General features: G+C 37.6%; 2 protein-coding genes across 18 annotated transcripts in view; one reads left to right on the top strand and one right to left on the bottom strand.

Moving 5' to 3' along the window:
- USP33 (ubiquitin specific peptidase 33) overlaps positions 1-716 on the bottom strand; it is a 36,336-nt gene extending 35,620 nt beyond the window's left edge. For 4 of the 14 annotated variants that reach the window (XM_083846451.1, XM_083846455.1, XM_083846444.1 and 1 more), the window contains exon 1: positions 173-362. Coding sequence is in view for 4 of the 14 variants with exons in the window: in XM_083846454.1 (XP_083702580.1) it covers positions 583-597 (15 nt within the window). In the remaining 10 variants the exon portion in view is untranslated. Of the gene's footprint in view, positions 1-172; positions 446-582 lie in introns of those variants that run through there. The other 10 variants (XM_083846446.1, XM_083846448.1, XM_083846457.1 and 7 more) reach the window with 4 other exon arrangements.
- The window catches only part of MIGA1 (mitoguardin 1), a 40,044-nt gene continuing 13,852 nt past the window's right edge, over positions 613-26,804 (top strand). For 2 of the 4 annotated variants that reach the window (XM_083846511.1, XM_083846508.1), the window contains exons 1-7: positions 613-753; positions 1,280-1,453; positions 3,766-3,943; positions 4,492-4,628; positions 6,020-6,146; positions 6,610-6,746; positions 7,423-7,546. In XM_083846511.1, the coding sequence (XP_083702637.1) occupies positions 1,355-1,453; positions 3,766-3,943; positions 4,492-4,628; positions 6,020-6,146; positions 6,610-6,746; positions 7,423-7,546 (802 nt within the window). In that variant the 5' untranslated portion in view covers positions 613-753; positions 1,280-1,354. Of the gene's footprint in view, positions 754-785; positions 974-998; positions 1,190-1,279; positions 1,454-3,765; positions 3,944-4,491; positions 4,629-6,019; positions 6,147-6,609; positions 6,747-7,422; positions 7,547-26,804 lie in introns of those variants that run through there. The other 2 variants (XM_083846510.1, XM_083846509.1) reach the window with 2 other exon arrangements.

Below are 26,804 nucleotides of genomic sequence, written 5' to 3'. Positions count from 1 at the left end.
TTAGGGCCGGGCAGGTCACGGCCACAGCCCCCAACCCACACAGCCCCCAACCCACAGCCCTGCCCCGGCCGCACCGAGCCCCCCCGGACCTTGCTATCGGCCGCCACGCTCCCGTCGTGTCCCCCCCCCCAGCCGCCTTCCTCCCCCTTCTCCTTCCCCTCCTCCTCCTCACCGGCAGGACGCGGCCGTGCTCGGAGCCCGCAGCTCAGCCGGGCCGCGCCGAGCCCTGCGGCTCACGCTGAGGGCAGAACGGAGCCCAGCCCAGGAGGACAGCGCGAGGACCGCTCGCCTCCCGCCCGGGAGCCCCGGCGGAGAACGGGCGCAGCCAGCCCGCGGCGCCACCTCTCTCTCCCCACCTCTCCCCTCACCGGCCGGGCGCCCACCGGCCGCGGCTGCGGCACCCCCGGCCGCGCCCCGCACAAAGATGGCCGCGCGGGGCCTCCGCGCCGCTCACGTGAGCGCCGCCCCACACCAAGATGGCGGTCGCAGAGTCTCGCCCCGCCTTGCCCGGCCGCCTGCCGCGGGGGGCTGCCCCGCGGGAAGATGGTGGCTGCGGGCTACTGACGGAGCGGCGTGCCTCACCTCGCCTCGCCTCATCGGGCAGCAGCCGCCGCCTCCTGGCACCCCGCAGCGGCTCCTCGCTGGCCCGGAAGCGGATCCCCGCCCGTCTCCTAGCGGCAGCCGGGGCGGGGAGGGAGCCGCCCGTGAGGGGCCGTGCCTGCTGCCCGCGGTGCCTGCCCCGGTGCCCGGCAGGTAACGGCGGATGGCGGGGGCAGCTAACGGGGGGCGGCGGGGCGTGGGATCCAGCCCCCGGGCGAGCCGAGCCGAGGCTGCCTCAGCCCCAGGGGTGCGGGAGCTCGGGCAGCCCTGGTCCTCGGTCCCCGACCCGGGGGAGAGCTCGGCACGGAGCTCCGGGAGGAGGCTGCGGCGGGGCGCGGTCCGCTGCCCCCGCGAGGCCGGGCCCCGGCTGAAGGTTTAACCTCAGAGTTGTTTTGTGTGTGATTTATCGGATGTGAGAAGTGAGCTGTCAGCTAGCGAAAGCAGACCGAGTGCTCTGTAGATCCGTTAGACACACGCGGGTCTTCACACAGGGCAGTTGGGATGAGTGAGGCCTAAGCTGAGCCAGCACATTTGCTGTCTTCTCATTAAGCGCAAATCTCATCTCTGGTCACAAACATCAATCAAACAGGTCATCTACCTGTTACGTAAGGGTTTCAAGCCTGTAGAAGAAAGCCATCTTCGCCTTGTATTACATAATTATGTATCCTTCATTTGACAGCCCATTCCAGAGGCCATCTGGGACTCATGTTTTCAAGATAGTTCCACTGAATGAGGTTATGGGAGAGAAGGAGCCATGTCAGAAGAAGCTGTTACTGAGGCACGGTTTTCTCTGAAGACAGTAGCTTTTCGGGCATTTCATCTTCCCCTTTCCTGGTATTATTCTTTTATACAGGTAATATATATGTTATCTGAATATTGCAACTTGTGATATACTTTTAAAGTTAATTGTAATGTTGTTCTTTTTTTTTTTTTTTTTTCCCAGAGCTTAATATGATCTAAATTTGTAAGGAATGTCTTGATTTTTTTATTTGGAGCTGCAAGCTAGAAGTGTTTCTCTTTGTGTTGATAGTTCATTATCATATATCAACATCATATGTTGATTTATTTTGTTGATATTGTAGGTCAGTTTTCACTATATAAATAGCAATGTGGATAGCAGTCAAATCTGGCTGAAGAGTATGTTATTACTTGTCAGGCTGGAAAGCTGTAAGTATTGTGATGCTGACACTCCCTGTCTGCGGGGAATTGCAAGATTCTTCCCTAGAGCGCTGTCATGACAAAGGCGGGGAAGAGTTGCTGTAATTGTGTTGCCTGTAACTACATGAGTGATAAGTGGTAGAGCTAAATATGTCTGAATTACTTCAGAAAACACTAAGGCTGCAGTCATGTGTCTCAGATAATAAATTTTTTGAACAGTGAACCAGATTCTGTTTCAGTAATACACAGAATGGGGGGAATCTCTACTTGGCTATACAAAACATGGCTCAAAACTGCTTTTTTTTTTTTTTTCCCCTCCCTATTGGCAAATTCCTCTCCCATATGGCAAATTATTGACAAGGATAACAAGAAAAAAAATGTTTGTAGTTAGCAGTGTTGATAAGATTTTTTTCAAAGTTATATATTAACAGTTATTAATAAAGCTTCGCTTTGAAAACTCATATCCTTAATACAACTGTATTTTATCTTTATTGAATTAGTTGTTTGTAAATGGAAGCAAATGTCTTCTTCAAATTTGCATATAAATACTTTTCAAAGTGTTAATGTGTTTGAGACCAGAATGAGATATTCTTAGGTGCATCAGTTTATTTTCACGTTTTTTCTGTTTACAATACTTTAAAAGTCTCACTGCAAGATAAAGGATTTCTTTTTAATGTTGCAACATATTGATATCCTTGTTAAATACTGTGTGCAACAATTAACTTTCTTCTTCGTAGAGGTTTTAATTTTTCTTTACTTATGATCATACTTGTAGGCATAGACAAATTTCTAAAAAATCTTAGTTTTTTTTTTTGAACCTTACAGAATTTAATGCTAGAGATAAGTTTTCAATTTTAGTTATTTGATTGTTACTCTTTTCTGTTAAATCCAGTAGTCCCCTGCAAATACACCTGTGTGCTGTTTCAGGGATTTACTTTAGCTTGCAGAATATACTGCTAGGTTCTTGGCCTCAGTCAAGATACAGTACCTTTAAGTTCTTTATCTTAGAGTTCTCAAGTCAAAGGTATTTGACTAGTTGATAGCAAACTCAATGAAGCTATCAAAGAAACTTTCAATGCTTCTTGAAATTGCACAGCTCTACTGATAGCACTAACCAACTGCACAGCAAACCATGGCCTGCCAGAGTGCAGTGATACTCTGGCCAGTTCCTTTCTCATATGAGGAGGCATTACAGAAACACTGTATTACTGTATTGGCCTCAGGGGCTGCAGATCTTCCCCCCCCAGAAGTCATGCCTTCTCAAGTAGCATAGATTTCTTAAAGATTCTTTGGATGTGGGCAGTATTTTCTAGTTAAGTGGATCTTTTCTTTTATTTCTTTTAAAGTCTGGTCACTTTGAACTTCCTAAGCTTTGTTAGTGGGTTTAATTCCAGTTGCTTGAATATGTGGTTCTTATTTGCTAAATTTAAACATATAAATCTAGAAATTACTTATGTTCAAAATAAATCATAAAAATAAACAAAACCCATTTTAGGCAAATTTGTTTAAGTACATGTTCTCAGATTGAAACAATGCATATGTTAGCTTTTGCATCCTCCGTTCTTTCACAGTGCAAGAAAACAATCTAGCTGTGAAGGCTGAGTTTCGTTTTTTTTCGGTCTGTTAAAGAACTAATTGAAGCCCTGCATTGTCCTGGCATTAAAAAGAAAGAAAAAAGAAGCATGAAAGTTATTTGTTTCGAACCCCGTAGTTCATGGATTTGCAATATGTCTTATAGTTCTTGGTGTTGGAGTATGACTCTCAGTGCAGCCACTGATGTTGCCCTACCAACCCCTTTGTAAGCTTTCTCACCTGACCATCACAAACTTTGAGAAGCAATTAGGCTATGTCCTTAGTTAGATTTGATTTATTTCTCAAGCTATGTGAGAGCTGAATCTCTTAGCTCCTTCCTTCAGCCTGTGCTGAAGACGCCAAAAGGAGGATAAGTGGAAAGGTGAAAGTTAAGGAGTATGTATCTCCAGTGAAGTCACACTCTTGTATTTTCAGATTAAACTTTCTCCTGGGTTAAAGAAGTTGTTCACAGTCACAGCAGTGAGTGCAATATCTGTTATTTTTCTGGCCCACCATTTTAAAAGAAGACGTGGAAGAAAAAACAAGCAAGTGTCACAATGGGAACCAGGCCATCTACTATTAGAATGTACCAAAGCAGCTGCATCAGAAAAAGGTATGTGGAGGAACCCCAAAGGTTTTTTGGTTTGTCTGTCTTGAAGGGGAAGCAAGGGGATGTGAGGGTGTGTGTGTATTTAACAGTATGCAATAGTAAAATAAATCATTTTCCTTTAATGCTGATCAGGTTTTAATTGTTAAAGTAGAAATTGTGCAAAGTAGGGAGAAGTTACAGTATTTTATAATTTAGCTGGTCTTCTTAAAGCTAATGTTTTAACTGTGCATTTGGACTAAAAATCTTTTTATCAGCAGTATATTAACAATTGGGTTTGCAGTTCTTGTGGATGTATCGCCACAAAACTGAGAAAAGCAAATTTAAACTTTATAGGATGGGAAGATAATACTGCTTAATATGCATACTTACTGTATGGATATTGACTGTTCTAATTCATAATTTCTAATGTGGAAGTGTAAATGAGACAATAATTGTTTGCTTCCAAACTGGATTTTATTGAAAAGATTAGACACGGTTCTTGCTAGTTCTTGTTAACACAAGATACAATGTTTTCAGTTTTGTAGAATCTTTAAAATGAGTGTATCTGTTAGGTTCAAGTTGTTCCAGTAGCCGACAAAACTTGACTCTTTCTCTGAGCTCTGCCAAGGAAAAAGGATCACAGTCTTGTATCTATGCAAATGGAGGACTTTTCAGTAAATACTCTGGCTCAGTTCAGAGTCTGGTCTCGGTAAGTGATTTAAGGCTTTTCAGTGTATGTTAACTTGCCTTGGATGTGCACCTAATGGTTTCACTGACCTGAAACAACTTTCCTGAATAAGCTACACAGCCTCAGAAGGCTAGAGATACTGACTGCACAGAAGATGACCTGTATGTGGAGCAGGCTATTGTACTTTCTACATACTAAAAATATTTTTTGTTGTTCTTACCGATTCTGTCTACTGCCTCTGACTCTTCCTGTCTTATGTCTAACAACTTCATAAGGATGCAGATGTGTGCAGTAGAATGAGCCAAATCTATACAATTTAGTGCTGCTGAAAGCAGGATTCCCCTTGTATCCTGCACTCAGTTATGCATTCCTGGCCTCTATATATACTGCTCTGTTGCATTTTAGACCATTTAGTGAGTCACCTTACTGACTTGGCAGGAAAATCACTTAAAAATTGATGATTTCTTATCATCTTAAGTTAGTGAGTTGCATTCAATCTCTGAACACTAGAATTGACACACGGGTAAAAGCAAAACCTCAGTGGAGAAGAGGTAGCAAGACCTTTCCTATCAGATCAGCTGCTCCTAGACTTGCAATCTGGAGCAACATGGCTTAATTCTGAGAGGATAGAAAGAGAAGAAAAGAGTTAAGCTCCACTGATCCTCTGGTCAGAGTACTGAAATAAATGAACATTCCTTCTGCTCCACTGATACATGCAGATGCTATAATGTGGGTCCTTTAGGTTGCATGTGATCTCTGTTTTGGTGATCAGCACCTCTACTGAGGAACTATTTACAGGATGAGAAGTTTAATGCAACATAATTTCTTTAATGTTTTTCCTAGGAAATGGGTTGTTTTTAAAGATTAACAATCATGTTTACGCATGCTTCTCACCTAAAAGCTGAAGCCTCTTCAGTTATCCTCAACTAGGAGGAAGGAAGTGGCCATATATTGTTTTATAGGTCTTGGCGGGCTTAAAACAGTCTGGACATCTTTGTATGTTTTTGTACATCTATGTCTGCTTCCCTTACTTTCAGAGAGGCACCTGCAGGTCATGTAACAGACCCTGTTTACGTCAGTCTACACAACAAGTTTCATTTTTAAAACTTTTATTATAATCTGCAGTCAAATGTTACTTGGAAAACAATATTGAAAATCACTAATTACTTTGTTATTTTAAGAAAGGAGCAATAACGACTTTCAAAATATCAGCAAACAACACCCTAGCATTAATAACAAAGGAAACAATACATTATGCTTAATCTGAAAATAATTATGCTTTTTCTAAAGTCTTTTAAATGGTAATTTGTAGGTAAGACTAGATAGATAACTTGGACCATAATGTACTCTGGAGGAATGTAGTTTTAAGGATACTCTGTATAACAACACTTCAAAATGTATTTATTTTTTAGGTTCAGAGTGCCACCTCTTGTCACAGTTGTGCTTGTGCCAATTCTAACTCCTGGGATAAAGCAGACGAAGATGATATTAAACTTGTCAATATTCCAGTGACCACACCTGAAAATTTGTATTTGATGGGTAGGTTATGATAAGAACATTCAATATCTAATAGCAATGAAAGTAAATTTCTTGGTTTTATGGCAAAGTGATGCTTATGCAATACTGTGGTATTTTTTCTACAGTGTCTTGTGAGCTTGTGTCCAAGAAGACTTCCATAAAATATTGAAAGCTTGCTTAATCTAGTGTTAGGTTTTGAAAAATATATAGTTGTGATCCCTGTATTTGTAGTAGTAAACTATAGAATTGTTTTTAGAAGTAAATAGGAAAAAATACTACTGTCCTTGTTGCTTTGTGAATTTCCTTATCTTAAAAAGGCAGATGTCATCTGTTTTTGTTTTTCTTTTTAGACTGGGAATTGCTATTTTTAAAAATTACAGTTCTGCTGTAATTATGCATGTTATCTACATAGTTTTCTGTGAGCCTAAAATACATATGGAAGCTGTGTGTTTGATTGAGTGAAGGTTTTTCTGATCTACCCTAGGTATGGAGCTTTTTGAAGAAGCACTACGTCGATGGGAGCAGGCACTAACTTTCCGTAACAGACAAGTTGAAGATGAAGCAAGTTGTAGTTCCATCAAGCTGGGAGCAGGGGATGCAATTGCAGAAGAAAGTGTAGAAGTGAGTATATTTAACCTACTGATGCTGCCCTGAAAATTCACTACATTTTGTTAAATTAATATTTTAAACTTCTACAGTGCATTTAAAGGACTTTTTTGTTGTTGTTAGTTAGTTTGGGTGTGACTTTCTGTCAATTGCAGCTGCATCCGTGTTTACATCTGGATGGTATTACTATTACAAAGCTACCAAGCATTTCTCTAACCAGTTCTCTGCACAAAATCCCTTGGGTCATGCCTTCCTTTTACAGCTGTGAGAGGATATCTGCTTAGATACAGGTCTTGGGAAAGATGATAAGTTTATGAGTATTCACAAATAATGTGCTTGAACTCTATTTGTATCCCTTTGTTCTCATGAACTAAATGATGAAATATTTTGAGATAAACATACACCTGCACAGTTTTCATTGTTTCTAGTGCAGTAAACATCACACATAATTTTAAAGTATTTTTAAGTTTAGTTTAATAAGTTTTTATTGTGTTAAATAAAATGTATATGTTTAGAAAAGTGCGTGTATTCTGGATGTTGAAGTTTTCATCTGACAGAGTCTTTGTGCTGTTTGTTGAAAATTAATGCGATACAATGAGCCCTTTGAATGCTTAATAAGATTTGTTTGTAAAACTCTAAGAATATAGACTGTAAACAAATAGCAAATATTCTAATGTCATTCTTCTTGCAGGATATCATCAGTGCTGAATTCATTCATAAGCTTGAATCCCTGCTTCAGCGAGCTTATCGTCTTCAGGAGGAGTTTGAGGCCACCCTTGGGACCTCAGATCCTGCTTCTGTAGCTAATGATATTGGTGAGTACTACTATTTTACATTTTTATTACTTGTAATAGTGCCCCTTGTGGAGGGAGTTCATGGAAATATCCGCTGAGCAGAGTTTCATTTTTTTACACTGTTATGTGAAGTTTGATGTAGTATTTGTATTTTAACTAAGAAGGGACTGAGAGGATTTTTTTTTTCTCATGTGGACTGTCAGTATATATCAAAATTTCCAGAATTCTTCTCAACTTCCTAAAGTTTATCTTGACTCAAGTATTTAAATATTTATTTACTAAGAACATATTACTCCCTTTTATAGCATGGACGTATTAGAGAATTTAAAAAGAAGGCTTCATATGTCTTTTCAAATTTTCAAATCTAATACTACTGCACCCTTGCATAATTCCATATGAAGCATCTGATCTCAAATAACTGTCAGACTTTAAAGGCAGAGCATGTTCTGCAATTAGTTTCTAGTCTCGTTTGTTAGGCTTCAGCTTGGCTGGCACAAGGTGGCAGTACTCTCATCTGTTAGCCCTTGTGTTGTCCTGAAACTTCTAAATACAGCTCTGAGTACGGTGAGAATTAAATTTAGGTCAGAACTAGCTTTCTGACATGTCTGTGTACACCTGACAACTTAATTCTTAAAGTAGAAAAATGTTTGGTTGTTTTAATTTTAGTGTCTGAAACCATAAGCCCTAAATAAAGTTGCAGTGTATATCCATTATTTGTAGCTTATTTGTAGTTTCTGTCTTCAGGCAAAATTAATAAAATGGTATTCAAAGGTCTCTGTGTTTAGTTATTGATTTATTTTTATTTTTGTTTCCCTGGAAGTATTTTAAATTGATATTTAATTTTTTTTAGGTGTGATAATTTGATTCTTGTTTAGCAAGAATGTTCTGAAAATTGAGTTCTCTTTAAATATTACTTGTAGAAATCATTCGTGATCTGTTGAGTAGATGCTGACAGTTACTTTGTTATGAATTGTATTTGTGCTGTCCCAGGTGTGCGGGGAAAACAAATAACTAGTTTAGTGAGCAGTGCTTCACTGATCAGGATTTGGGGCTTTTTCATCATCTTGAATTCATGTCTCGAACGGCAAGTAGTATATTAGAGAATGCATCACTTTTTTCAGAATATTTTGGAACATAAACAGACAACCATCATCTCAAACATGGTGGCACTTGATTTAATACAAAGGATGGTTTTGTTCAGTATTTGTTTGATACAGAAACATTTATTCCCTCACAGTTTCTTAGGTAGTTTATGTTCCTGTAGGATATAACTACTAGGTATAATGTGTGAATGTTTGAAGTAGGATATTTTTGAGATCACCACTTTTTTGGTAACTTTTTAGAGAAGAAATAGAAAAGTATGTTTGGGAGAATCCTAGAGGCTCTGTTATGGCTTTATTTTTCCTTTTATTTGTATTTGGTAACCTAGCAAAAGAAAATGAAAGGTGCTCTCAACAGACTTTCCTGTATTACCATGAAATGTATATGTTAATATATATTAATACTCATTTTATTTCACTTCTGTTTAAAGCTTTGTATTACTCTTTTAGGAAGTGTACTAATTGTTGATTGCTTTTTTCTGACTTCCTTTTTGAGTGTGTGTGTGTATGCATGTGCATGCACATGTAAACAACAACAGGAACGGAAGGTTCAAGAGCCACCATAACAAGCAGGTCCAAGAAAATTATGAAATGCCAGTGGCCAAAAGAAAGAAAGATAGTACAGTGTTCTTTACAAAGAATATTATACCACAGAATGCAAATGGCAGTTCTCAACAGGAACAGAATTGAAGGTGTCTCTGCTCTGTATTTAAAATGAGGCAAGAATGCATATACATCTTTGACACTGATAAGAATGTGTATCATTTGTGGTGTAAGAGGCAGTATGTGCTACATCGGGATTGGTAGTCCTGGACAATTCATATCTGAAAATTCTGAAAGAAGATGGGTAAAGGAATCACCCTAATCTGTCACTCACTCTTCACTAATCTTAGAAAGTGAAAAGTGTTTCAAATGATTGGGAAATTGCCTATTGAGTTAAATTTTTTTTTTTTAAGTGCAAATCATGAATTAAGTGTCATGCCTGTAAAATAATGCTATTGCTAATTCATATAGTTCTGTTACCCCAGCTGATAAGCTAAAAGCCGTAATTAGTGTCAGTTGGTATGGTTTTTTTGGAACTAGTTTTTCTTGGACTGTCGGTTTTCTGAGAGATCTGCAATTTTGAGAATTGATATAGCAGACATTAGATGATAAAAACTAGCTCACTGACTTGAACGTTTGTTGATGCTCTGCCCGCTGTTAAGGGAAATGTTCCTAGAAAAGTGTTCTAGGGGTGATTTGCAGTCAAATACTAGTTTTATCAGCTATGTAGCCAATAAAGTTGTTCATAGGGCTTGAAGCTGCTTAGAAATGATCATTTGGGGCATTAAAAGAATTGGATAGTGAAAAGTAAGGGTAGGTAATATTGATTTGAATTATTTCTTTTAAATGATTGCAATTGCATTTGAATACAGGCAACTATGGATTGTACATAGAGATGGGAGATTTAAATATAATAAAGAAGCATTCTTGGAATCCCTTAGGATAGTTATTCATCACAGTCAATATACGTTCTCAGTACAGTGCAGTAGAAAAAGAACCACATTGCTAATCTTTGGGTATGTGAAAAGGACAGTATCAGGATATTTGCAGAAATATGATCTTGGTTTTTATGGTTTTAGAATACAGTGTCCAGTAATGTTGTCTCTGTTTCAGAAGATATGGAAATATTAGCTCAAAACAAGCCAGAAAAATGATCCATGCTTTGGAAGAACAAACTAATAAGCAGCTTAAGTTGCATATGTCCAGCTCTTTATTGAAGAAGGTACTGAGAGGTGACTTACTTGTTCTGAATAGCTACTTACACATGGAAAAGTTATATCCTGCTGGGGAATTTTTAGACCTGGTTGTCGAAGTCATAACCAGATCCAGTTTCTGCTTGTTCAACTGAAACAAATTAAGTTCTGAAGTAATTTTCTCCACAACAAACACGTTTGAGAGTCTAAAACTAGAGTTTTAGATAAAGTTTTCTAGGTAAAGTTTTCTATTTTTTTTTGTGCTGTTTTGAGGGATATTCTTATTTCCCATTGAGAGAAAGGGTTTGATGTAGGGCTAGATGGTCATTGTAGTCTTTCTGGCATTTAAGCATCTACTATTACCACTACTAATTTTCTTCTTTCATGGGCCTTTGGGTGAACAAGAAAAAGCCTTTGTTCTCCATAATAGGTAATGGTAATCAGAAAAATGCTTTGCTTTGTTTTCTTTTGTTCTCATCCTCGCCTTTCCTCCCTCCCCCCTTCCCCTGCCTAGATGTATTTTGTGGATTTTTCTTCCATTTTCTCCATCTGAAGCACTTGTGATTAACCACAGCGGGAGACAGGGCTCTGACAGTTGGATGGATGCTATCAAGCATTACCAAAAGATTTGCTACAAAATGTCTAACTAGCATTTCTCATTCTGAAACCCACAATTCTAATGAGCTCTGAATTTGATCAGGAAGGAAACTTTCAAAGGTAAAAATTTCCATTGATTTCTCATCTTCACTTTTCTCTGTAAAATATTTTGCCAAACCTCTGGGGCTCTTGAAACCACTCCTGTCCCTTACTTGACTGCTCATCATAGATGTTGCTCCTTCCCAACATTTTTATATGGGATTCTTCCCAAGTCATAATTTTCTCTGTCTAATCAAAGTAAGTTCATAGTAGTGCCGTTGATTTGATATTCTTGTAAAAAAATGTGATAAATGGGATTAAATTTTGTGGTCCTTGCTTTCCTAGCCAGATACTTTGGCAGTACGTGAGCTGTACCAATCTCCCAAGGGCCCCGTTGCCTGTGTGGTTCTGCATAGCATCAACACATGACACTGTGGGAGACTGAGGGGGGGTGCTGCAGGGCAGGGTCATACTGCTAACGCTTGGCCTACCACAAACTTGCTTTTCTCTTTGTGATCCCATTTACTAGTTGAAGTTGGTTGGCATGACGAATTTGCCAACGTGCTTTGAGAAATAGTCTTCTGGAGGAAGTTATTGGTAATGTGTTACGTGGGAGAGTCAGGAATAAGTTACCTGGGATACTGTTAGAATACAATAGCTCATCACTGCAACTAGTCTCTTTCATGATGTGGCTGAAATGCTTCTTCTCTGGCTGCTGTGACAGGTAAAAGATGACTTGTCAGAGTAGGCAATCATCACTTGAAGTGGTTGCATGCTGTAGTCTAATTGCCTTTTGATTCTTTTCGTGTGAATTACCACCTCCAAATGATTTTCTTTCTAAATGTGTGTAAATTATGTATTTTTTCTCTTCCCAATATTTCTAAATATTCAACTTGACACCTGTGGGTTCTGTACTGCTGCATAAATCTCTTCTTTCTGTGGGTAGAATTGTGCCTGGTGGTGGTTGTTTTTGTTGTTAATTGCAAATCATCTCTTTCAACTCTGTAATATACTCTTGAGTTATAAATGAATACATCCCTGGAAAAGGTTTACATTTAAAAAAGATAAAGTAATGGAACACAATTATGTTCACTGTGGTTGACTTCTCCACTGGACTTAGAATTTCTATGAATTATCATAGGAGCCAGCACGCTAAAATACAATTTCTAAAGCAGAAGTATTTCTGGACATAAAATTAAAATGAATATATAGGGCTAAACTGTTGTTGGTTTTGTGCTGATCTTAGGACTGTGAAACCTGGGCCTGGGAAGCCTAGAAACAGGCTTTCCTGAGGCAGGCAGGCATAAGCTACACTGAATCAGGAAGAAGGCAATTGGCAGAAAACTGTGAAACAAAATATTCAGCTTGTTATTTCTGAGTGGTAAACGTGAAGGGGCAGAGGGATAAAGGCTTCCAATACTCTCTGTAGTCTGTTCTTGAAGAAAGTACTTGCTTTTTAGATCTTTTCTAGGAGGCTGAAACGTTAGTTGAACTAACTTAGGAGGAATGCAGAGTTATGAGAGAAACAATAGCTTTACTTACAAGCAGAACTGCAGGTCAGAGGTTAAAAATCTCATATCTCATATCGTGCTCCTTGTCAGTACTGAATTCTTAATTCTTGAAATTCTTATTTAGATTTCTACTGTAAAAAGGAATGCTGACAATCAAGCTAATGGTGACTTGTATAATGTGGCCCCTAAACTTTTTGATAATATTAAAACCTATGCATTAATTACATTTTTTTAAAGGAAAAAATTGCTATACCATTTACAACAAATAAATTTCTTGAGTTACTGCAGTAAAGATCTCTCACGAAGGTCTGTGTTGTTGGATGGTAGGTACGTCTGTTTCTTTTTTTAATTTTCTCCTCACGCTCAGAGATATGCCTGGCATTTAGGAGAGAATGAGCACAGCCTTTAACCTAGTGACAAAACGCTTTGGAGAACTTATTTACATATTAGAAACCTTTTTTCCAGCTGCCCTTAAAACAAACTAGCAAAAATCTTTCAATACCTTCATTGCTTATGCAAAGATCATTTTTATAGAAGTCTGTGTTGATTAAATATATCGTATTTTGCTGCCCAGGGGTGGATATCTAGGGGCTGTATTTTTTTTTCCTTCCTATAAAGCCTTAATGGAAAAAAATGTATCGAGAGTATTATGTTTTAGTTTATGTGCAAGAAATATTTCTAATTCTCAGACAGGCACCACTTAGGAGGTGAGCAATTTGTAATAATTCATTTAGTTGTGCTGTCTAGTAGTACATACCATAAATAAAGTTCAAAGTAGTTAAACTTTTTAGTCATGGTTTGAACACTTTTACTTGCTTTGTGTTCTCTGAAAATAAATTTACATTAAATGATTTCTTCATTTCTTGGAGAAAAAAACATTTTTTAGTGGTTGAAACAAAAATGGGACATGGGCATTTGAAACTGAAACAAAAGAAAACGTTAGGTTTTTCTTTGTATGGAGAAGTCTTCATCCCAAGAAATGTTCTTATAAGGGAAAGAAAACAATATTGCTAAGTCTAAGCAACAGCCCAGAAAAGTTATTCCATTTTTTTTTAAAGTTTTTGAATATAATTTAGTAATTATAATTTGTGGAAGTTCAGTAACTGTTGAAGCTTGCTGCATTTTCCTGTGAGATCTCCTGTATTGCTGCAAGTCCTCATTTCTGTTGCACAATAGGTATTGAAATGGCAAATATTTGAATTGGATACGATGTCTTCATCTATCAATAATATTTCAGATTTACTCTGAAGACATATTTGTCTGATAGTAATAACACTTTCATTTTGAATAGCATTCAGCAAAATTCTTTGCCAGAAAGCACCTAAACACAGGACCGTGAGATTGTAAACTGTAAGATTGGTAGTTGGAAGTTCAATTTAAAGCTGTAAACAAATATTTCTGCAAACATTACGTGTACCGAAGGATTGTAATGTTTGGCTCTCTCAGCAACACTCTGTTAATTTTTAGCAATATCATGCTAAAAACACAAAATAGTTTTTCATGGACCCACAGTGAAGTTAACAGTACTAAAAAAAGGTTAGAGGTTGATAATCTGTATCTTTGTGCTGGTATTTGATAACCTGGAGCTTATGCTTGTACTTATCTTAAAAGCTGAAGCTCAGCTGCCGTTTCATTGCATGGTAAAACAGATTAGCTGAAATCTTTTCAGCAGTGGCTCAAGATAATCTTTTTTACCATACACTGAGCCAGCACTGGAGGTCATTTCTTGTATGTTAGCCAGGGGTAACATGGCTGGAAATTTCTGAAAACGCTTCACTAAAATCAGAAAGTGTCTGTTTCAGACCTGTGTTACCACTTGCCCCCCAGCTATGCTCTCCAGATCAGACCAGGCAGGCTAATTATACACCTTGCTGCTTTTCTGCAAATGGCATCTCTGAAGCCTGCTTTCTTTCTGTTCACACCAAAACTCCCGTTGAAGCCCTCATCTCTCTCACTTCGTGACTCCTGCTGTGTTCTCGTGCCTTACCTTGTCCATTTAAAACTTGCTTCTCTCAAACAGACTTAAAAGAGCAAAGATGATTCTTACTTAAAAAAAGAAAAAAGTAAAAAAACATTATTTTTTTTTTGTGACCAGAGCATTCCGTTCCATTCAGGAGTTTCTCTTCAAGCAAAATGCAAGCTTTTCCTCCTTTTAGCTCAAAAAGCTATTTATAACTGAGCCACAATTCACCTACCTGATTTAAATCCCCGAGCTCTGCTCCGTTAGCCAGTCCAGTGTTTCTCTTTTCAGTCCTCTGAATACAAAATCTGCCTACAATTTCTCAACTGTTTCTGCTCATTCCTTATGTGAGCAGCTGCACTCGTTTCTTTCCCAAGGTCTCATCTTAACGTGAGCTTTCTGCCTCCTTACAGTTACTCAGGCAAACTCTAATTGCTTTTGCCCACTTTTTTTCCTTTTTGTTTCCTCTGCCCATCAACTTGAGATCCCTGATAAAAGGGGTGAAATCTAATGAAGCTGTGACAGTGCCGTACAGAAGTAAGGAGCACTTGTACAATCGTTCATGCAGTTAGGGCCTTACAATACTATGCAGATAGGACTGGTTAACCCACGCTGTATTGTCTGTGTGTTTATCATTTACCCCGTAACAGCAAACACACATGACTAACTCTACTTTAAAAGCCTATTTAGGGTTACAAACACTTTTTAAGTAAGTTACCTTTCGAAGGGTGTCTGAAATAATAAACTACTGGTTTACATTAAGATAATATTACACATTGAGGGATTTTTTTTGCACTTCTAGAGTATTAATTTTTAGAACTTTATCAAAAAAGGAGTGTGAACACCAAATTATTTTTTTAAGAATGTCACACAAGACAGTTTCATTTCAGTGCTTCATCATTTGTAACCTTAAATTTTCATTCAGAACTTAGTGTGAATCTGCTTGTAATAAATTACACTATGCTGCTTATTAAAGTAATCCTCAAAACAAATATTAGATTAGCTGTCCAAAATGTTTTTAAATATATTGAAACAAACTATTACTTTTAAAATTTTCTTAGATGTTATTTGGTGTTTCCCTTCATTTTGAAGGAAGAGCAGACCATACAAATCAATCATGACTGACTGGCCTTTATTCATATTAAGCAATGATCTAGTTTTCTTGACGTTAGACAGAAATGGGTTGATGTTAAATACAGAAGAATATCAGAAATTAAAAGCTGGTTCAGGGCAGGGCAGGGATCTTCATCCACTCATCAACGAAATTGGAATTAAAACCCCAAATCTGCTGCAACAAATTAAAGAAATGTATAAATATTCCTTGATGTGAATAAATAGCATGGAACATTGTTTTTTTTACGACTGTTTGCTGTTGGGCACTTACAAGTGCTGTTTGGCACTTATAAGGAAAATGTTATGAAATTGTAAGGAAAAATTCAAACTAGAGCATCAAAACGGGTGAGCAGGTCACATTATAGGTAGCCCAATATTGTTTCCAATAGTGGTTGGCAATAGATCTGAAAGGAGTTTAAGAAGTCTCAATATATAAAAGAATCTTGTTTAGCACAACTCTTGGTGTCCAGACTACTGCTACGGACTTCCATAGCCAAATTTACATCTGACCATCTGTTTTTGAATCGGACCTCTGTATGTCCTTTTCAGTCCTTTTTATGCTTTCAGCTTACATAATGTCTTGTAGGTATGACTTACCACATCTTAATCATTTAAAAATAATGAGGAAAAAAAATCCAGATAGTAAGAACCACAGGCACTACTATGAGATGAGATGTAATAAATCTTTCTTCTTGCTGTTTAAAATTTACTAAGTCTCTCAATATGCTCCTTTCCCTCTTCCCTTTTCAACCTTTTTGTGCATACACAAAATCTTCCCGATTGTCTGATTTTATTGCTTCTCGTTTTAGTTAAGCCAAAGTCCCTTACATCTCCTTGTGTGAAAACCATTGTGTACTTGTGTTTATACTGGCTAGCTCTCTGTATAGATTTCCAAGCTCACTGTATACTTTTTCTGAATACCCTGGCTAGAATTTATTATGTAGAGTTCATGTGATGCAGGCAAAATAGGGGTTTGTAGTGACATAATACTTCTTATTTCCTGATAGTTTTCAGCATTCTGGTTGTATTTTCTACCAGATAACCAAAGGACAATCACTTACATGCTTCATTTTTATGATCCATTTCTAATACAAATTCCATTGTTGCCTTCATGTAGCTAAGGTTGTTCTTGTACGTTCGTTTGCTGTTAATGAAATCACTTTTTCCCCATATGCTAATTGATTACTTCAGAAAAGTCTTAAAAGATGCAGGGCATGATTTTCCTCCTCTCAAGTTACATTGACAATCCCCAGTATATCATAATTCTTTATATTCATCCGTTGTTTGGTACAGGAGTCATATCTGCCATCTATAGTTTGATCAACAGTAGAGCTCTTATTAAAGGTTTATATTAAGCGGCTTTCTTTTTTCATTAGTTTTTGTGAAAAGTTGCAAACAACAATTAGTAGTTCATCAATTTCATACTTGATCTTGTTCAAGAACTCATTAACTGCAATGTGCTTATTTGTTGTGTGTTTATTTCGCATTTTATTTGTTGACCATTCTAGTGTTTAGTTCTAATCAATAGTTTCTCTGTGCTTGTTTTAACCATTTTAACCTTTTAACACATATTTACCTCCTTTTTGTGTAAGGGGAAGTGATCATTTTCCCCCATGTCAGGGTTTGATTTAGTAACTTAACTTTTAACACTTTTGAAAAGTGGTATATATTCCTTCCAAAGGCAGGAAGTTGCTTTTTCCTTAAAATAAAAAATCCTCTGGCACATTCTTGTAGTATATCTTAACAAGTTAGAGTTTACAAATTCCTTTTCTTACTAAAAAGGATGTATATACACTTAATTTCTATGTGTTTATATACATTCTGAGTATAAATGTTCCAGAGGCAGGAAAACTCATACCAGACAGATGGCAAGTTGCGAGGGTGGGATAAGTGTTTGTTTTTCTGGCTGGGGTATCACAGTGTGAGGTTATATAAACTGATGATCAAGAACATGTTTTGGCCCATAGGCCTAATTCCTGTTTTAGAACTTCTACTAAAAACAATTTATTGTTACATTAAACTCTGTTTCAGACAAGCCTTTCTTAGAATATTCTTGGGCAAAATGAAAGAAGGAGAATGTGGTGGGAGAGACAGAGACAGAATGATAGTTCAGAGTTAAAAAGATTTCATACGTTAGCTTAATCTTGAAAATGCAGGAACTACATTTCATCTTCTTGTGATTGCTTTTGAGCACAATATCAAGATGAAATATTGACAGTCATATAAAATCAGTAAATTTAGTTTGCTGCACTATAGTTCCTTTATTAATTCAATAGCTCAACTGACAGTAAAGTAAATCAGCTTTTGTCTGCTATTTATTTTCAAGGGGTTAGAATGAAAGCAGCGTCATGTTTGCACACATGAGAAAGCCAACTGTATTTCTTAAGCGATATGCCTACTGTGTTTAAATTGTGCTGCCATTTAAGTCAGAGGCCCCTACCCATCAGCCTGGCATAAATGGTTGTAGGGTATCCACGTAGCAGTCTTCAATAATTGCTGTTTACTCAGTTTGATATTTAGTGCTTTCCATACACCATCGCTACAGCTATTTACTGGTGATATAGTTTGGCTTCATATAGGCTTTATCCAATTGTTTACTCTGGAAGGCATAAGTCGCTTGTGTAAGTCCTTCCTTGTCCTGAAGGCCTTTTTATATCTTTCCATTTTTTTCAGGTTTTGTTTTAGCTTTCCAACTTCTCAAAGTTGAACCTATATGTTGGACTAAATGTATTTTTCTGGAAAGTTAGAGCAAAAGGTCCTGTGAACAATAACAGAGAGAGTAAAATTTGTTGTTTGTGTATTGGTTTTCTCTCATCCATATATTTATGCAGTCAGTTACAAAAACTTATTAAAAATAAGTTGAAGTTGTTTTATTTTCTTTTTTGATGGTTCAATCTAAATTAAAAAAAAATATTGTCAGTTTTCTCATTCTTTGTGCGATATCTGGTCCGTATGCTCCGTCCCACCTTACCTAATAATCCTGTTTGTAGCAAAGTGCTGTAGAGTATCTGGTTCAAGAGCACATGCCGATCACACGAGGCTTTATTCTCTACTGCTATTTAAAGCTGCCCTTGCTCTATGTGTAGAAATGCCTGTAAATATTTAAAGGCAAACATTTAAATATTTCCAGATAGCCCAAATTACATATATTCCTTGCTTTATCTTACTTTAACCATGGTTAACTAATAGCTTGATTTTACATTTGCTGGAGTAGCTGCTAATCAGTGTCAAACTAAATTGCGAAGTCTGATTGCATTTATTGTTAATTATAATTCAGGTATTAATATGTTGTTACAAATGCATTTAGTAATCTTGGTGTTATTGGTTTGTTTTTCAAGTGAAGTTTGGTAAACAGTGTTATTTAGTAAACCAAAGGCTCAGAGAAAGAACTCCGTTCAGAACTAACTTTTAAGGATCCTTGTCTCATTCTTTCCTACTGTCAAGGACAAGTGGAAGGCAAGCAGGCCCCCATCAGTAGGGCACTTAAGATATTCTTTATGTCTTATTGTTTAAAGTTATGCATGTTTCTTATGAATTTGGATTCCTAAAGTGTATGCTGCGTGCAGCTGGGTTTGCAGAAGCCGGTCACATTCCAGAGTGGCCTCTCTGGAGTCTGGAGAATACTGTAAGACTGTTCTGCCCTGAAATTCAAGTGACAACTAGGATTACTCTGCTGTCCCTGCAGAGTTTGCCTGTGTCAAATCTATTACAATCTCCATTTTGAATACAGAATGTGGGTATTTAGTACAAATCAAAAAAATATATATATTTATATCTTCTGATTAACACTTAATTTGCTGAGTCTCAACGGTTGAATAGTTGGTTCTGTCTTTCTATCTTCCTATTAATTCATGAGATAAAAAGGTACCTACCTATCTTTCTTATCCCTGTCTTCATGCCTGCAGGCTGCATGACGTGCATATTAACATAACTGTTTTTCAGGAGTAGAGTGTTTCATTCTTTTAAAATAGGTTATTACCAACTGTTACACAGTACGCTTTTTTTGCAATGGAAGAGCAAATGAATATGTAGGTTCCTTTTGTCAGTCTGTCTCTCTTACTTTGAAATGTGAACATCCCTGAAGCGTAAAACACTGGCTAAAGAAAAAACCTTTCCAGTAATCCTGTGTTTAAAATGTTGCTTCAAAGAGAACTGATATTCATGGATGTGCTTGATGATCCTGTACTCTTGTACTATGTTGAGCAAAGTAGTCCATATGCTAGCTTACTAAACTGTTTACTCTTTCCTTTTTTATATATAACTACTTAAGGAACTTTATAAAGCAAAAAGTTTCAGGTGCTGAGCAACGGTTGCTGTCTATTTTTGTACTTTTTCGCTGACTGTTCCTACTGTCTCCTCTTCTTATCAAGAGCAACATTGTGGGGAAGCCAAAATGGTGTTGGAAAGAAGCAAGGGGTACCAACAGTAATGAACTTGTCCAAATATCGTGCTATTAGTGCTCACTGGTGTTTATTAGATTAACATAGGTGTGCTAGAACAGAGGACAAAGGGATAAGTTCATTTACCTTTGAGATTCCTCTCTCAAATCTTGTGAGAAGACTTTTCTACTTAACCTGCTTATGGAAGCCTCTGATGTAGGAAACATATTCAAGGAGCTAATTCCAGATGTGTAAGCCTCAAAATTAATCTTGTACTTCCTTTTCTTTTAAATATGATACTGCATTTTGAATTTGCTCTGCATCACAGAGAGTTAATGTGCTATCACGCTGTATGTGACTGAACAGACCATTCTATTGTCAGTAGAAAGTGCATGTGCAAAAATAGTGGCAGGTTGTGCTTGTTTTCAGGATGTGAAGAACTAAGAAAAGGCAGTGACGTTCAAATCTGATGACTAAGGCATCTGGCAGTCTTCACAGTGCTGTGCTATAAATCTCCAGTGGACAGCCTACGTTTTAAAATAAGCATCATGTGAATTCAAGCTAGACTTTGCTATGGCCGAGATAGATGTTATGCTTTCCGAACTACAGGAGAAGAGAGTACTCTGATAAAAAGGATGAAGTGACAGCTGTGTGTTGCACATCCATCTAAACAGACTCTGAGACAGCTTAGACAGCTGAGCAAACTTGATTGCCAAATCTTTTCTTTTTAATCAAATATAAGTACAGAGGCTGATTGTTATCCAAGTTATTACTTCCAAACAGGAGGGTGGTCAGAAATCAAATTGTTGTATAAAGGATAGGCATTTAATCCAGATGCATTGATCTTTTCTTTGCCATAAAGCTAAAAAATTTACAGAAAAGTGTAACCCATTAAAAATGTTGAAACCTATAATATGCAGTTACAAATAATCAAAGTTTACATTTTCGAAGAAATAAGAACCTGTATGATGGGGAGAAACCTAACAGTGACATGTAGTTTATACATAATATACATCTCAAATCTGTGTCAGATTCGTATGTCTACATCAAGCAGAGAGTCAGAGCAGGAAACCAAGAAAGTGAATATAGGCATATATTTACTCTGTTTTTGCTAAGCTGATTTTGAAGCTGTCAGCACATATGATGTATTAGTTCACATTATCAATTACACATTAGATGCTGCTGTATTTTATTAAAATTCAGTTTTGAATAATCTAGCACCAAGAGTATTTATCTTGCCTCTTCTTTGAGGTTTGAATTGGAGAATTCCTAATGCTGAGGCCTTTCTATTTTGAAATTTGGGTCTTAAAGTAAAGCATGCCATAATGATTCAGAAGCAGTTTTCACAGGTCACATTCTTTGCAACAAAATCATATTTCTGGCAACCATCAGAACTATTCCAGTTCAGTTATCGAATTTGTGGAAGACTTGTTTAGCAGATTTAAATCTTGAAAGAATCTAATACTCTTGAGCTTGTTAATGTATCTGTGTCTGATGGACTACAGGAAATAAATTATACTAACATTCTTTTCCAAGGTACACTTGATGTTTACTTAGCTTGTGCATTAGTAATCATTGTAGTCTATTTGTGCTGTTTCCCTTCGCTGGATGAGAGCACTCAAGGTGCTTGATTTTACAGTTAGAAAATATGAGAGCAGCAGCCATGTTGTTCTGTTTCATACATCATTAAGCATGTGGTGGTCAGCAGATAATATAACTTTATGGACAAAGTCAGTATCGTGAAGGTCTGAAAATAACCATATTATTTCAAACATCCCAGAAATTGCCATTAAAGTATGTGGAAAATCTCCTAAAGATGATAAGGTTATTTTAAGCAAGTTGCAACTTTTTCCAGGCAGTTGTTCTCTGCATGAAAACTACTGGAGCGTTTGTTAAGAAGGATATAATGGGAAGGCTCAGCAGTTAGCTTAGCCAGAGCTTACCTTAAAAGCCTGTGAAGAGCTACGAGTGCTAGGAGGAAGGTAAAACTGACTACTCAGTGCTGTCCCATGCTCTGTGTTCCCCGGTTGTTCCGTTCCGTTAAACCACTGCTCTGGTAGCTGAGCTCCTAGTGAAATGCTGGGGAGCAGAAGCGGTGTGTTTGCAGCGGGGCCTGCTGGAGGTGGGGGCACGTACTGGCAGTCAGGCCCGACAGTCAGAAAGCACTGGAGCGGGATTTGTTTCCCTTTAAACAAATGCCTGAGTAGTTCTTGCTTAGTGCATTTTGGTTCACATCAGAGCAGTCCTGACAAAGAATGATGAGATGTTTTACTGGTGATGCATGCTGGCGGACTGGGACAGTACGAGATTTGGTTAGATATTTTTAAAAGACTCTAAGCTAAAATATGTTTTTGTGCTTGAGGCGATAACAGCTTTGTTCATATACAATAAATTGAGATGCCCCCAGCTATAAGCACTTTCTTAAATCTGGATATTTGTGTTATTGGGGAATTGTAAATGAGTAACTTAACAGTAAGTGTTAAATCGGGAGTGGTCGGTGTGGTCACCCTGCTCCATCCTTGGCTAGCCTTTTGTAACTGCTTGCTGAGTGACCCAGCCATCGGAAGGTGCCATCTGAAGGTTGAGGTTGGTTTCCTTTTATAAGCATGGCTTGAAGTAAAATTCAGTGCTTTCTAGGTGCATGGTGGAGGACTTCATGTAATACATTAGTAGCTACTTAGTAGGACTGACAAATTTTTAAAGAATATTCAGTCAACACTGTCAGAGTTATGACTATTTATAAATGTAAATGAAGCTGCTTTTGGATGCTTCAGCAGCAGTGTTGACAAAACACAGTGCTGCTTGTGACCTAGCTATAAGACAGTGACACGTTCTCTTGTAATTGAATTAGATAGTAATTCATGCTTCTGTGCTCTCTGAACTTGATTATTGTAATTCTGTTGTCTAGGCATGAAGCCACGCATCTGAGGGATGTGACTAGCACAAAACACAGCGGCTGTCTGTGCGGTAACCTGGCAGAATATGGGGAACGTGTTACTGTTGGTGTACCCTGACTTCTCATAAGTGGATTCCTCTGCAAGGCTAACTCCTCTCCAGAGTCTATCAAGGGGCTGGCTTACATTGTAGAAGTGCTTTTCCTTTCCCATCCTGCTTTCCTGCTTGTGATGTATTACTGCACTAATGTGCCACTGAAGTGGGTGGCTGGGGATAATAGGAAGCCATGGCTTTACCGGTGACACTCAGAACTAGATTCCTCAACTCTCCGTGAATTCTTTGCCAGGGGATAAGTGCTTTCCTTTTTTAACTGCTGCACATAAGTGCAAAGCTCACATGCAAACTCATGCCATGTTTCATTCAGGGTCGTAGGGAAGATAACACACACACACACACACACACATTCAGAATTTTAAAATGTTATTTGTAGATGCATACTTCCCAAATGAATTCTAAAAAGTTGACTTCTACACAATTCCATCTCTAAGGTCAAATGCTGCTTTGCAAGTTGAGAAGTTTATTTTTTGGTCTGTCATACCACAGGAATCTACCAGAGACAAAGACAAATAAATATCCTAGATTAGTACTCCGTAATAGATGTGATATTTTTTTTAGCTTGCTTAGTTTCGAATACATAGTTGTTTGCATAATCTTATAAAGCTGGGATTACTTGCACAAGCTTTAGCCATACTCTGTATTCTTAGCATTTTTGAATACCCTTAATCTAACTTTAGAACCAGTTATGCATTTTAAAGCACCACAGCTTAGAGTCTTTATGGCATTACTGTTGTCAGTATCACATCTGAAACCCCACTTCATCCTCTTTACAAATATAAATGAACTGTAAATAACTCCTGGGCTTCTCAAATAAGTACAGTATATTTGAAGCTCACATACTCGCTAGTATTTCTTTCTTTAAGGTATTAGACTGCATAGGAACTTGGTCTGGCTGCATGAGCAGATGCAGCCGCGGGTGGGTGGGTTCCTCTTGCAGCTGTTCATTCCGGGATTCTCATTGTGCTGCTGTCTCTTTTTTCATGTTCTCATGTCTAAGAATGTTCTCCTGGTACTTGCATGGTATGTACTCTAACTGTAACTTAATTTTCACCCTACTGTTTTCATAATAATGTGTTCTCTGCACAGTATGGGTATCGATAAGCATCTGCTAGGCAAAAGGTATTATAAGAGTATTAGGGCGGTGGTAGCCAGAAAGTCCAAAATAGCTGACAAGGCTGTGTTGTTTTATTTGGGTACACTCTCATTTGTATGGACATACCACTTGCCAAAGGTATTAATATTTCACGTAACGTTAACAACCTTTTATTAATCAGTATTTTGTCATAACATGCATAAGTTGTGCATTTTGTAATAGTGAGAAGTGTTTTTTGTGTTTTTTGAAAACACGGGTATTCCATATTCAGCAAACACAAACATTTTATCGAAGTGAAAATTCTAGGCCCATATTAGGAATATTGGAACTGTGACCTTAGCAAAAGTAAATTATTAATATTCTATTGATTTTTTTCTTTAAGCAACTAATGCTACCACAGTCAGCTATTGCAGCCTTAGTTTAAATAAAAATAAATTTAAAAAACCACAGCTCTTCACTTGGAGGAAAAAAGAAAAAAAAACACATTTCACTTAAAAAAAAAAAAAAACACTCAAATTTTTACTCTTTTCATTTCCTATCCTGCTGTGGAATAATTAAGTAAGTTTGTGGCGTGATTTGTTGTCGTTTGGTTGGTTGGCTTCTCCTTCTCCCCTATAATTGTATCCCTATAGCTAGGTATGTGTAATGAATCATCTTGGAGTTAGCTACATACTCGGTAATCTTTTTAGAATGACAAAAATAATATTTTATCAGAAATATAATCCCTCACTGACATATTAGTAGACTGTTAGTGAGGTTCCTAATGACTCTTGCAACGATTACTAAAAAAATAAGTTCTTTCATTTTTCTACCGTGAGGTTTCTGGCCGTTGTACAATGTAAAGTTCCTATTACTGCCTTAACTGTGTTTCGGACATCCCTATGAGGGTGACAGAGACTTTCTGAGATTGCAGATAGTTTGATATATGAGACTACTTGACAGCTGCACTTGGTGTACATGAGAGCTGTGTCCTTATCTTAGCATCTTGAGCAAAGCCATCAGTAAGATCATTAACAGCGTGGCCCACTTGTTACTCCTATGACAGTTTCTAATTTATATTGCCACTTAGGAATATAGCTGTTTACTTCTCATGAAGGAAATGTCGCCTATAGACTGGGAGTGTCAGAAAAACAGTGTTTATTTGGATTGCACTTGAACCAGGTGCAAGAGAGCTTTTCTAACCTTGAGATGTAGATACTCTTGTTTTAATTGCAAATTTATTATGGAAAAGAACTTAGCCAAAACAAGAAGTTCAGTGGAAAAATCCATGACCAGGCTGTACATCCCTGTGCAGCCCAGTGTTTAACAGTGTCATTGCAGTTCCAGCAACTGCTGATATGAAAAAGTGATATTAGAAAATCATTTAATGTAATATTAGAGAGATATTAATGCAAATTATTAGCTAGAAATAAGGAGGAAACATCATGTTACCTGTCTGCTTTTACCAGATGTCAAGCAAATGCTTTACAGTTTGGTTTTGTGTTCCAGCTCTTCAGATTCCAGTCTATGATTGTTTCACAACCAGCTTGGATGCTGCTGTACTTTTCTTCTTGGTTTTTAGAGGTTAGAAGCAAGGATAAACTATCAAGAAGGATCTGAAAAATCAGAGATTTTTCTTGTGAATGTTGGTGGAGCTGTGATTACAAGTTGGAAGCTGCCTAACTCAGTGCGTGTCGCAGCATCTAGTAAAATCTTCCTCCAAACTTTTAATAATTTTTTCCCTCAGTGAATAGTCTCAAAGACAGATATTTATTATGTACAATTTTTGAGCTGTCATTCCAAGTCCGTAACAAATAAAACCATAACAACCACCGAAATAATAGTTAAGATATGTGGATTGTAGCGTTTCAATTGATGAGTAAACCATTCCAGTATATTGGCATTTGGCCACTTGCTATGTAATAGTGTTTTTTATAAAAGTATTGCCATAGCAACAGATCTGGATGACATTGGGTAGCTGGTTGCTGCTGACTGTTGGAAATAAAACAGACTTTTAGCAACACATGTGTAATGTCTGAAGGTAAAGTAACCCAAAATAAATGCCTGTGCTCTACTGAGAATGTAGTATGTGGCACATCAAGCCAAAGTCTGACTTACTGACTTATGAATTTAATCCTTCTGTGAAAGTGTTTCTATATAGAAAAAAAAAAACATGTATGCGAGCAATATGTGCAGCAGTTGAAATCTGAGAATAAAATAAATGAAAACTGAGAGAAACTGTATTGTAGATGATTTTATGCATAAAATATCAGTTATTTTAAAGGCAGTAATAGTTGTAGTGCTATATAGGATGTGCTTCTGGATGTGTTGCTTCAATAGAAAAAGGGATGTACTGAAGATCAAAAACTTCTCTTGCTCTGCTGGAAAACCAGCGAATGAAAAAAAGCATGAGAACTAAACTATGAAACAAAGTTCAAGTGAAGCTGAAACCTATTTTTTATTTATCAGTAGCTTTTATTTGCATAATATTTCCTGACTACTAGAACACTGCACCTTTGTTATATTATGACACAGCCAAGTTAGAAACTTAAAAGGATTTAGATCAACATAGCAAAGTAAGATATTTAGTGAGAGAGATCTTTGTGAGAGATCTTTTTTTCTCTGTCCATTGTGGATGATGTTTGTAAGTCCACTGTAAAGACAGAAAAATATACTCACCTTTATATATGTCAGCAGATCACAGGAGTATCTACTCAGAGTAGTACAATGTAGTGCCTTCCAAAAGTACATGAAAAGTGT

This window comes from Anser anser (genome assembly GCF_964211835.1).
Source record: "Anser anser genome assembly, chromosome: 8".
Lineage (NCBI taxonomy): Eukaryota > Metazoa > Chordata > Aves > Anseriformes > Anatidae > Anser > Anser anser.
This window is presented reverse-complemented; position numbering and strand designations above follow the sequence as displayed.